General features: G+C 58.8%; 1 protein-coding gene across 1 annotated transcript; it reads left to right on the top strand.

Moving 5' to 3' along the window:
• Nucleotides 1-111: 111 nt before the first annotated feature.
• UBE2Q1 (ubiquitin conjugating enzyme E2 Q1) lies at nt 112-7,814 on the top strand. The gene is made up of 13 exons (XM_041773088.1): nt 112-629; nt 2,719-2,823; nt 3,124-3,228; nt 3,858-3,908; nt 5,112-5,252; nt 5,405-5,489; nt 5,718-5,778; nt 5,920-6,010; nt 6,128-6,186; nt 6,272-6,320; nt 6,476-6,571; nt 6,788-6,854; nt 7,327-7,814. Exons 1-13 carry the CDS (start codon nt 303-305, stop codon nt 7,356-7,358), a joined length of 1,269 nt encoding a protein of 422 aa, XP_041629022.1. The 5' UTR covers nt 112-302; the 3' UTR covers nt 7,359-7,814.
• Nucleotides 7,815-12,430: the final 4,616 nt, after the last annotated feature.

Raw genomic sequence — 12,430 nt, 5'->3', positions numbered from 1 at the left:
TGTGGAGGGCGGCAGGCGAGCACCAGGGGGCGGGCGAGAGAGAGCGGTCACGTGAGGGAGGCCGGCGCCGCGCGGTCACGTGAGGGGCGGGGCGGGCCGCCGGAGCGGAGGGGGAGGGGCGCGCGGCTTCCGGCGGCTGGGGGCCGGCGAGCGGGGGGGCCCCGTCCCGGAGGCGGCGGCGGCGCCATCTTGGCGAAGGGGGGATCAGGAAGTGCGGACCGCGGCGGCGGCGGCGGCGGCGGAGCCCGAGCGGAGGCCGGAGGCTCCCGGCCCGCCGGCCCCGGAGCGGAGCGGAGCGGAGGATGCAGCAGCCGCAGCCGCAGGGGCAGCAGCAGCCGGGGCCGGGGCAGCAGCTGGGGGGCCAGGGGGCGGCGCCGGGGGCCGGGGGCGGCCCGGGGGGGGGCCCGGGGCCGGGGCCCTGTCTGAGGCGGGAGCTGAAGCTGCTCGAGTCCATCTTCCACCGCGGCCACGAGCGCTTCCGCATTGCCAGCGCCTGCCTGGACGAGCTGAGCTGCGAGTTCCTGCTGGCCGGGGCCGGAGGGGCCGGGGCGGGGGCCGCGCCCGGACCGCATCTGCCCCCGCGGGGGCCGGTGCCTGGGGATCCCGTCCGCATCCACTGCAACATCACGGTGAGGACCCCTGTCGGGGACCCGGGGCCACCCCGCACGACCCCGCGTCCCCCGGACCCGGAGGCCCGGTCTCCCTCCCGGGCTCGGCTCTATCCCCGCGGGGCCACTGGCTTCTGCGGCGGGAGCCTGAGCCGTGCGCCCGGAGTCTGCCAGGGACCCGGGGCGGCGAGGGGCGCCCCGACATATGGCGGCCGCACCGGTCCCTTTCGCTAACCCACATCCACACCCTGAAGGTCTTGAGCGGGCCCTGGCCACTTTACCTGCCGCCCGCGGAAGACCCTTTCTGCCCCTGCTGTCATCTCGGGGCTCGGGGCCTCTGCCCCGGCTCCGCTGCAGGGACCTCCGGGCCTGAACCCTGCACGATTCACTAATGCTCCCTGTTCTCTCGTACCTCTGAGGACGTTGCCACCTGTGGGATCCCTGCCCGGGCGCCTTTCCCGAAGCCCCCCTTTGCTCCCTGAATTTTACCAAGTGTTGGTTTCGCAGATCGTGGAGTTTTCTTTTTTTTTTTTTTCCCTCTTCTTTGCTTCCCTTTCCATTCCCGTGTAACCTCTAATTCTCCTCATTTTGCCCCAGCTGGTAGCAGATCTGCCACTCCCCTCCTGTGCCTTGGGTGGGTGCTTTTTTTGGCCACGATGGTGATGTGGGAGCACCATCTATTTGGTTCTGAGCAGTAACTGTCCCTTTTCTCCCTGGTGAACATCTCTTTATGCAAGAGCTTGCTGAACAAGGAGACACCCAGCGTGTCCCCTATCTATGTACTTTCTGACATCCTGGGGAGGGGGTCAGTGGCTGATAACTACCTGCTGTGATAGCATTCTCCCCTGCTAGGGGCATTAGCTGGGGAACCTGGGACAGCACCTGACCCAGGCGGGGGTCTGGGGAGAGACTGATGCTGGATGGTGTGGGACCCAGGGCCTGAGTGCAGTTTACACAGTTCTTGTGTTCTCTCCCTTTTTCTCCATCAAACCAGGTCAGGGTGTATGGCAAGCCTCAGTCTGGGTTGGATGGTGCCCCACCAAAACGCGTGTCCCATTTCTTTCTTCCTCCAGTTTTTTCCCACTAAAAAGTTGAGATTGGTGGACTGGGTGTGGTTAGCGAGGTGAAGATTTGAGTATCTTTTTTGTTAGGGTTTTCTAGCATTGAGGGTTAGCATCCTGAGAAAGTTAAGACCTTGGGTAGAAGTGGGTAGGTTTCCTTGACCTGGGTAGAACTCTCAGGAGCTGATTCTGTTTCTGTATTAAACTTCCAGCTCCTGGAGGGTATGTTTGTCCCCTTCTCGCTGCCCATCTCATGGCCAGAGTCTGTTTGTGGTCTTTGTGCCGGGAAAGAAGTCAGACTCTGTGGCCCCTGCAAAGGGGCCTGACTTGGGCCCCTGGGTTTGGGCAGAGGGGGAGTCTGGTCAGGCTGCATTTGGCACCGTGGCTCAGGAATGCTGGGAATGCTAGCAGCGTAGGCTTCTCCCAGCCTGCCATGTGGAGCCCTGCAGCCTACGCTGGGCGGAGAGGGTGGCAGGCTCCAAGGGAGCGGTATGGAAAACTGGTCTTCCAGGGCGTGTGCTGTGGGTAACCCACGTGGGAAGAGTCTTCCTGCTCCCCTCTTACATTGAGGTTCTGGGGACAAAATCCAGTTTGTGTCTGTTCTTCCACAGCTAATGTGGAAGTGATCTGCAATCTTTGCTTTTGTTCACTTCAGTGCGATTGTGGTGAGGGGATCCCTTCCTGAGCAGGAGTGGGATCTGAGGATCCGAAGGGCCAGGGGGCTGTGTGCTGGGAGTGGGCAAAGCTGCACTGGCCGCGGGCTGGAGGGGCGGCCTCCCTCACCATTGGTGGTCTGCCGCCACTGTCTCTGACGCTTCCTCTTGGGAAGAGAAAAAAATGTTCAGACTGTTTGGAAAGGGCCTTCTCAGGAATGAGTTCTCCTGGTGTGGGGTTCGTTGGGAAGCTGTTCGGTTAGATACTGACTTGCTGAGCTGGGCTTCTGTTGGGGAGAGGAGGGGCAAAGAAAATAGAAACATTGGGCAAGAGAAGGCAAAATGGAGCCTTTCCCAGGGTCGTGCGTTTTGACCCTTCTCCCACTTTTTTCTCAGGAGTCTTACCCTGCGGTGCCCCCAATCTGGTCAGTGGAGTCCGATGATCCAAACTTGGCTGCTGTCTTGGAGAGGCTGGTGGATATAAAGAAAGGGAATACTCTGGTGAGGGGCCAGGGTGTCGGGTGGGGGACACCCTTTCTTTCTAGGAGACCCATGTCACTGAGACTCCCTGGAAAGGGTACATTTGGGGGCAGACTGCTGGGCGGGGGGTTCTCTGAAGCCGGAGGGGGAGCCTAGCGCCAGAGCTCCAGACCGGGATGGTCCAGTAAATGCCCCCTGCAGCCACATGGCCTGTAAGGCTCAGAGAACTAGCCAGCACGTGTGGGTTCAGGGGCTCATCCGCACACCCATCCAGGTTGGGGGCACGGGGTGTTTGACATCACTGTGATCCTCTACCCCCAGCTATTGCAGCATCTGAAGAGGATCATCTCCGACCTGTGTAAACTCTACAATCTGCCGCAGCACCCAGATGTGGAGATGCTAGACCAGCCCCTGCCGGCGGAGCAGGTAAGCAGCAGAGGGGCCTGGGCACCATGGTGTGGGGCTGCCCCAGGACAGTACTCAGCGAATACCTGTTCGTCCTGATACACCTGTAGTCATTTCTCTCCACTTCTGGCCACTGCAAATATGTACCCATGTTGTGGTGCTCTTTGTCTCCAGATGGGCGTGTAGCCAAATAGAGTACCTTCTATTAAGATGCGCGAGTGGGCAGGGTTTCCCCTTTTGGCAGGATGGGGAACATTTTATCATTAACAGTAGCAGTGGGTGGCCATTGGGGACCTAGGCTCCTTGTTGAGAACTGACAACGTGGCGTCAGTCTAGAGGCACCTGTGTAGAAGAGGGGTTCTTGGGAGAATCAGCCCAGGTGGTAGGAGGTAGGTAACACAGCCACTGTGCATCTCTTAATCTTTAGCTCGTGGTGGGAAGAGAAGGATGGGCTGGGCTGCCCGTGGAGTCACTTCCTGGGCAGTGGCTTCCACTCCCACCTAGCCTGGGAGAGGCTGGGCACTTGAGGGCAGTCACACCACCCCCAGACCCAGGGCTCCGGGGCAGAGGTTGGAAGCTGCCTGCTGAGAAGCCACTGGGGCTCTGATCTCTGCCTTCCCCCTCCCCCCCCCCCCCCCACCCTGTCACAGTGCACACAGGAGGATGTGTCGTCAGAAGATGAAGACGAGGAGATGCCCGAGGTAGGGTGGACCCCCTGGGCAGCATTGGCGGGTGACTTTTTCTGTCAGCACCACTGAGTGCTCCCTGTATGTAGCCCTGCGGTCTAGACCGGGCAGAGAAAGGATTAAGGCCAGATTTATTGACTTGGAAGAGCAGCCAGGGCGTAGGAGACAGACACCCCTACCTGTGTCTTTATGGCTCCAGGAGTCTTGGAGTCCTGCATCCCGAGTTTAATGGGGGGCTTTACCCGATCTCCCTAAGCTGTGCTTTTCCTGTAGGATAGGATTTGTGACGACCACAAATGTGGTGGGTTGTCGGGAAGGCAAAGATAGGTGTTAAGCGCAGAATGCGCCGCACAGTGGGTGATAAGTGCTGAATCTTCATGATCTGGTCTCTGGAAACAGATGCTTTCGCAGAATGTCACATAACGGTCAAGAACTTGGGCCATGTGGAATGGGATTCACCTTGTAGTTCTGTTGAGGGTGGTGTCACTGTGGGCGTGGTGGTAACGCTCACTGACCTTAGCCGCGTGGTCAGGGCGGTGGGACGAACAGCCAGATAGTGGCATGGTGATTGTAAGAAGTGGATGAGCCAGAGTGCAGCACCTAGTACAGCACCTGGCACGTGACGGGTATCCCGAGGATGTCATGAGCTGGGGTGACAGCCAGGGCATTAGTATTAACCGCATGCTGCTATGGCCTTGGGTTCGCTGCTTTTGTGAGGCAGGCGGCCTGTGCACCACCCCACATGGAGTGAACCAACTGCTGACCCACCTGCAGCAGGGTGAACAAGGGGCTCATTCCTTCCTGACTTCTGCCACCTCCCTTGTTCCACTGTCTGCAGCAGGGGCCTCCGTGCGCTTGATCCAAGCCCTATGCTGACGGGGCGGGCAGGACACTTCCGACCCCGAGTCTTCAGAACTCGGGCACTGTAGTGACCTGGTGAGACGTGAGCTTTGAGTCACAGTGTCAGCCACAGTTACTCGAGGAACCATCCCTGCCAGGGGAGAGTTTCAGGGGTGGCTGGAGTGGAGTTCTAGGGAACAAGATGGCTGAGTCCTGTTTGCCTTCCCTGGGTCCGTGGGTAGTTCTGCTGCCTGAGACTGATGGGGAGGAGATTGGCCTCGTCCTTAGATCACGGACAGAACGGGGACGGCCTGTGGCTCCCTGCACAACCTCTGCTGGTTCTCTCCTCTCCTGTCCTGCCCCGTGCCCTTGCCCCAGGACACGGAAGACCTAGATCACTATGAAATGAAAGAGGAGGAGCCAGCTGAGGGCAAGAAATCTGAAGATGACGGCATTGGAAAGGAAAATTTGGCTATACTAGAGAAGATTAAGAAGAATCAGAGGCAAGATTACTTAAACGTAGGTGCCTTCCCAGGAAAACTGGGCCCAGGGGCTGGTGGGTGCGGCTGCAGGTGGGGGGTCCTGGGACATCCAACTGGGAAACAGAGGCCTCCCTGGGGGCAGGGAGGCTGTGGTGTGTCTGAGCCTAGCCTGGTATCTCTCCCATGCAGGGTGCGGTGTCTGGCTCGGTGCAGGCCACTGACCGGCTGATGAAGGAGCTCAGGGATATATACCGGTCACAGAGTTTCAAAGGCGGTGAGTGTGGGTTGCACTGGGGCCTCGAGAAGTCCTGGGACACGTGAATGTGCGTGCACCCTTCAGGCCAGGAATGCAGTGCCCCAGCAGTGGTTTAGGTTGGGTTTGTGTGTCCATGTGGCCTGGACTTGGAGTCTTTGTCTCTGTTCTGTCAGCCTGGGGGGTGGGCTCATAGGCCGCTTGTACCCTGGACCTTCCCGACGGCCCATGTTGTCTTCCTTTCTCCAGGAAACTATGCAGTCGAACTTGTGAATGACAGCCTGTATGATTGGAACGTCAAACTCCTCAAGTGAGTGTTGACTGGGTAGTAAGTGGGGAGCAGCGTGTGTGGACGGGCTTGTGCCCCTGTGGCCAGCCTGGGGGAGCTGGAGCTGTCTCTGGGCTCCTGGGCTGGGACCTGGGCTCTGAGCTCACCCTTCTGGCTTCACAGAGTCGACCAAGACAGCGCTTTGCACAACGATCTCCAGATCCTTAAAGAGAAGGAAGGAGCTGACTTCATCCTACTTAATTTTTCTTTCAAAGTAAGATTTCTCTTTGTGGCTGCTCCCTGGTCAGCCAGGTGACTTCCTTGCCTGGTGGAGGGCCGTCCTGGGGGTGGACTCGGGCCCCTCTGACATCACCTTTGTCTTCCTTCACAGGATAACTTCCCCTTTGACCCGCCGTTTGTCAGGGTTGTGTCTCCAGTCCTTTCCGGAGGGTGAGTGGCTCAGCAGGGGCGGAAGGTAAGGAAGGCGTGGAATATGGCCACATATGTAGCTGCCTCACTGACCTTTCTTCTGCAGGTATGTTCTGGGCGGAGGTGCCATCTGCATGGAACTTCTCACCAAGCAGGTGAGCCTGTCGGTCCCTCCTGGCTGGCCTGGGCAGGGCAGGGCTGACATCAGCATACGTATACACCCCTGTAGCCTGGGTGGTAGGCATAACTCTGGGCAGGAACATGCACAAGAAAAGCTAACCCTTCTTTGCTCCATCCCTCCTTGTTCCAGGGCTGGAGCAGCGCCTACTCCATAGAGTCTGTGATCATGCAGATCAGCGCCACGCTGGTGAAGGGGAAGGCACGAGTGCAGTTTGGAGCCAACAAAGTAAGGAGCCAGGCCCTGAGGCTGCTCGCGTCAAAGCCCAAGAGGGTGAGGCCTCTGGCGCCTCTGCCGAGCGGGCCTGGGGGGCAGGGCTGTGGGCAGAAGGTACCACAGGTCAGCAGGGCACTGTGCCGGGGCACCAGGTCTCTGGCTGGCAGCTATGGAGGGTGGGGTAGGAGGGCCGCAGCCCGCCGTGTTCACGGTCGCCTCCTGCTGCAGTCCCAGTACAGCCTGACGAGAGCACAGCAGTCCTACAAGTCCCTGGTGCAGATCCACGAGAAGAACGGTGAGCTGCAACCAGGCCCCGAGGACGGCACTTCCCACCACAGAGCAAGAATCCCTTCTCTTGGTTTCTGAGCCATTACTACCCCCCTGTCTCTGTCCCCCAGAGAAGGGCTGGAGGTGGTGGCTCCCTTCCCAGAAAAGCACTGCCTGCCTGTTGTATTGGGTTGGGGGGTGGGAGGTGGCATCCTCAGTGCTGCCCTGTTCCCGACTACCCTTTGAGACAAAAGCTCACATCACTATATCCTTTCATGTCAGGCAGCTCATGTGTGTCCCCCCCACCCCCATAGTCCTAGCCTCCATTGGGCGGCTTCCCAGCCCCCATACAGCTGCTCTGCCCCCCCCAACCCCCACTGGGAAGCCCTTGCCATTGCTAGGATCTTTTCACCCCTGACCTTGGAGGTACCCTCCATGACTGGGCTGAGAGGGTGGGCATGGGCCTGCACCCCGTGACGGTCTCTTGGCTTTCTGTGCAGGCTGGTACACACCTCCCAAGGAAGATGGCTAACCCTGGAGAGCTGTCCCTCCCTCTTCCCCAGGCGCCACTGGACCAATTACCTTTGAATGCTGTATTCGGATCTCACGCTGCCTCTGTGGTTCCCTCCCTCATTTTTCCTGGACGTGATAGCTCTGCCTATTGCAGGACAATGATGGCTATTTTAAACGCTAAGGAAAAACAAAAACACAGACCTGTTTCAAGTACTTCAAGACTGACTTACAGACCAACCAACCACCTGGCTGGAACCCCTGCTAGCAGGCATTCTTATAAAAAGAAACTTTCGAGCCTCCTTATATTGCTGGAAACTCAGCTGTGCTCCAGACTAGAGCCTCCTTACCTATGCTATGGATTTTTAATTTATTTTCTCTTATTTCATGTACACTGCTTTTTTTGGTTACAGTGTATGATGGATGTGTATGAAAAAAATGTATCTTTGGGAAAACAATTACAGTTTGTTAATTTGAAGATGCTGGTCTTGACTCATCTTTCTTTTTCTTCCCACCTCCTGCCCCCCCATCCCCACCCCCACCCCCACACTGCCTGGGCGGTGGGGGAGGGGCAGGGTCTCGAGGCTGGGACTTCGCAGTGAAGCTCACCTGGCTGGCCCCCAGGTTTCTCACGAAGGCCCCCCGGAGCAACCTGCACCTGTCCCCTTGGGATGCAGAGCCTGGCCCACTAAACCACAACAGAGCAGGCTGGAATGATGCCCTTGATTCTTAGGATGACTTTTCTTAGTCACAGATGTTTTCAAATTTCTAAGAAAGTGAGGATGAAGGTTTGAGAGCCGCTTCAGAGAATTGCTTCTGAATGAATGGAGGGGGTGGGGGATGTGGTGCCGCCTGCTCCCCTCCCTCAGAAGGCTGGCTTCCAGCTGGCCCCAAGCACTTGGGCCTCTTCATTGGGCTTGTGCAGGAAGCTGGGCAGAGCTCTGAAGCAAGTTGGTGGCTTAGAGAAATGGGCTCTCTGAAGCTGCTCCCCTGAGGTGGGTCCCGCTGGAGTGGTCAGCCTCCAGGGGCTTGTTCTGTGCACCTGGGTCCTCACCCCGGCTCTGGGAACTGCTGGTCAGGGGAGAGTGGGGTGAGGAGGCTGTGCGGTGTTGCACGGACCTGCCTCCTGGCCAGCAAGCTTGCCCTGGGGCTGAGGTGGCCCCTTGGGACCCATCTGCCTGCACACTGGGTGGTGGGCAAGGCTGGTGAAGGCTAGTGTAGGGGAACTCAGACTCAGGACTGCTGGCTGCGCACCTGTAGGGCACCAGCACTCTGTCCTGCTGTATTGAAGACCCTGGCCATTTGGCCCCTTTTCTGTTAGGGATGCTGAGTCTCCAGCTCAGCCCTGTGCTGCTCTGGCTCTGCCCACACCCACCTGATGCAGGTGCTAATCCATGAAGAGGTTGAGATAAAGAGGGGCCCCGAGGGGAAACACTCCGTAGAGCTGAAATCTGGGTCTCCAGGCCTCTGTGGCTTTCCTCTGAACTTACCACCAGCCCTGGCTGGAATGTAGACTGTGTTTTTAGTAATGTGTACTGTGAGCTGTCCTCTGTATAATGTATTTTGTAATGTATTTTTCTCATCTACCAAAGGATGAAACAAATAAAATTATTTAAATAGTTTGGCTCTAATAAAATTATTTTTTCAAGATATATTTAAGTAATCACACCCAACATGGGGCTCGAACTCATGGCCTCGATATCAAGAGTCACAGGCTCCTTCAAACTGAAGGGACAGTGGGGCCCATGCCCACGGGCACGAAAGGAAGCGCCAGCCCCTGTGAGTTGACCACACCTGAAGAGAAGCCTCCACTTGTCCCGTCAAATTTGACCCTAATGATGGAAGGCTGCTGTGAGCAGAGTGAGCCAAGGCTGTAACAACAAATCAATGCTCTCCCTGCACTCGGAGGCAGAGGAAAGAGGAAACCAGCTCCTCTGGTCACCCCCCTACTCCTCAAAGTGGGGCTCGCAGGGGCCACATGAACGCGCGCGGGTACGAGCACAGTGGGTGCAGAAGCTGGGCTGGGGGCGGGGGGTGGCAGGCAGGGATGGATAAGTGAGCTCTGGAGGCATGCCATGCTTTGTGCACCAAGGTGATGGGTGTTGTTTCAATGCTTGCTGATTCTGGTCTGGAATGCCAGAAAAACACATTTTTCTGGTCTGAAAAACGCCAGGAAGGTCCCCCCCGCTTCTCCAGAGTCCCTTAGGGCAGCATCTGTCATGTTCTTGGGGCACATAGGAGGATCCCCTCCCTGCCACAGGCCTCAACCTCGCGGAGGTGTCTGCACGGTAGACAAGCTCAGGCAGCTCTCTCCTGAGTGGTGAGCTGGGGGCCAGGCCAAACGGGGGTTGCAGCACTCGGGGGCACCAATGGCCTCTTCACTCCCAAGGCCTCTTCACTATCCTTGCAATGGGCCAGAGAGGGGGCAGGCTGACGGGTCATGTGACTGGGAGTCTGGGAGGGGGGGAAGACCGCCCCCATCATTCCTCTATAACCTCAGCTTGCTTCCCTAGGGGATGCCAGGTCAGGGTGCAGCCTCCAGGCCCCAACAGGGGACAGGCGGGCAGGGAGCTGGGTATTCAAAGCACGGGGGATTCTCCATTTGAGGATGTGCTGGACATGCCAGTATGGACTTGGCATGTCCGCACAGCACCGTGGAGGGCTGAATGGCAGGAAGAGGGTCGGGTGACATGAGATCAGGCCCCAGGCCGGGGAGGGGAAAGCAGGTGCGCAGCCGAGGCAGGAGGGAGGGTGAAGGGAGACTGTGCCCGGCAGCCTTAACCCTGCGGCTGAAGCTCCTCGGGGATCTGGGTTCACTGCGTCTTGCGGGGAAGTTCCGGGGACACAAAGCTGTCTTTCCTCAGCTGCACACGCAGAGCATTGGCTGGAGGGGTGGAGCAGAGCAGCCTTTGCCTAACCCAGGCTCCTCCACTGGGGGGGGGCACAAGCCCCCTTCCCCAAGGTCTTCCCTGTGTGGGACCAGGGCTGCTCGAATGCACAGAACTGGCCATAGAGTGGACCGCAGGTTTGGCCCATTCCCAGCTGTGCAGTTTTGTTTATACAAAATGCGAGGAAGTCCCTGTCACTTTTCTGAGCCTTTTCTCCTCCATGAAGGGGGAAGCCATCGGCCTGACCTCTCAGGGGCACCCCAGTGTCCACACAAGATCTGAGCACCCTGGATCTAGGGGAGTGCTCTGTCCCCTCTGCCCTGCTGGGAGCTGCTGTTGGGCACGGAGCACCTCTACACCCACCGCCTCCGACACCTCAGCCACGAGCGCCTGCCTGGAGCTCCTGTGCCCTGGCCGGGAGCTGGCTACTACCCAGGCCAGGCAGCAGGAGCCCCCCTCTGCTGTCATGACCCAGGATAACCTCCAGGGTGCCCCTCCCCAATGGGCCCCAGCCCTTGTCGCTGCACTTCGGGCTGTGCCTTTCCTTGTGACTTCCTGTGCTTGTGCCCCCGGTGTCCCCGATGCCCATGAGCACTGTCCCCTGCATGGTTACCTGAGCCCAACTTGACAAAAGGCTAGGAGCAGGCCTCTCCCTCTCAAAGATGTGCAAACAGGGCCCACAGGTGTCAGGATCTAACAAACAGCAGGTCAGGAGACCCCATGCCCGGTGCTAACCCCAATCACTGCATCTCAAATCACAGTTTTCTTCCACTCCAGAATCCTTTCCCAGTGAAATCAAGCCAAATTCAGTGGATGTAAGAAGAGAGCAAAGCAGCTCTGGCAGGAGTGGGGGGACGCCTGCCCTCCCCCTCCACACCCCAGAACCCCAGCCTTGGGCAGTCCCAGAGGCCCTCCCTAGCGAGAGGGGGAAGCTGCTATGCGAGGGGCAGCTCCAAAATCGGGGGTCAGAGGTGGGGAGGACCTAAGAAGACAGTAAGAGGCACCCAGAGGCCTGGGCTGCCCTCTGCTGCCCCCTGCTGCCCCCTTCTGCCCTCGGCTGTCCTCTGTTGCCCCCTGCTGCCCCCTGCTGCCACACTACTGTCCTCCTGCCGGCCCTAGGCTGTCCTGCTGAAGCCTGTCCAGTCTCAGAAGGGTGGAGAACAGCTCACTTCTCCAGCATGAACGGATAGCTGAGTCACAGGGGATTTGTCACTGCCCATGCTGGGCAAAGACTGAACTGGGAGGGGGCCCACCAGCCAAAACCGATGACCATGATCTCAGCCCAGGCATCCACCCTGCCCAGCGCCCAGCACCTGGCCAAGGAAGGGAGGTGGGAAAGGACAGTGTCCTACAAGAGGTAGGTCACAGCAGTCCTCAATAAGAGGGTGGAAACCATGTGAGCAGCAGGATCTTGAGAGGGATGCAGCGACAGAGAATCCAGGTTCGGAAGGAGGGAGAAAGAAGGAGCGGCTCCATCCAAGGGCCGCAAACCCCACCCCCATCCCACCCTAGCCCTGCCTGCAGGCACCTGCTACGGCAGCCTGTAACCCCCAGGTGGCACTCTGCTGGCCCCAGACGGTGGCAGGCAGGCAGGTACGGCCGTGGCTCCACCCGGACCGGTGAGGGGCGGCACCTGCACGTCCTGCGCAGCATCTGCAGGCTGCACAGAGGTAATGCGCCCCACGTCTGTCCCTGAAGATGCCTGTGAGTTTGCACTGTGGGTCCGCTCCCCGGGACTGAAGCTGAGGCAGGAGGATGGGCCTGAAACCATGCTTGCCCCAGAAAGGCTGTGCCTGAGAAGAAGAGGGTCTGAGGGACCATACTGGTCACCAGAGGCCCCTCCTCGCCATCGGCGGGGCTGAGGGTGGCCAGCCAGCTGGGGTCTCAAAAGCATTCCCTCAGGAGCAGCACTAGGAAGGGGCCTCTGGGGGAGGAGCAGGGGAGGCAGACGAATGTGGGGTGGGCAGGAGGGCCAGACCCCACTACTGCACAGACAGAGCCTACAGCAAGAAAGTGCTGGAGGCACAGGGCCAGGAGGGTGGGCAGGGCCACAGAGTGCGGGTTGCTGGGGGACTGTGAGCTGTGAGCTGGTGTGCACTCTCCGGGCCGGACACATTTCCCACCGCTCATCACTGCCCCTGGGTTTAAGCACACGCTCCAAACCACGCAAAAAGGGAAACAGACTGTATAAGTCGCCGTGGGCCAC

This window comes from Vulpes lagopus, chromosome 1, assembly GCF_018345385.1.
Source record: "Vulpes lagopus strain Blue_001 chromosome 1, ASM1834538v1, whole genome shotgun sequence".
NCBI classification, from domain to species: Eukaryota; Metazoa; Chordata; class Mammalia; order Carnivora; family Canidae; genus Vulpes; species Vulpes lagopus.
This window is presented reverse-complemented; position numbering and strand designations above follow the sequence as displayed.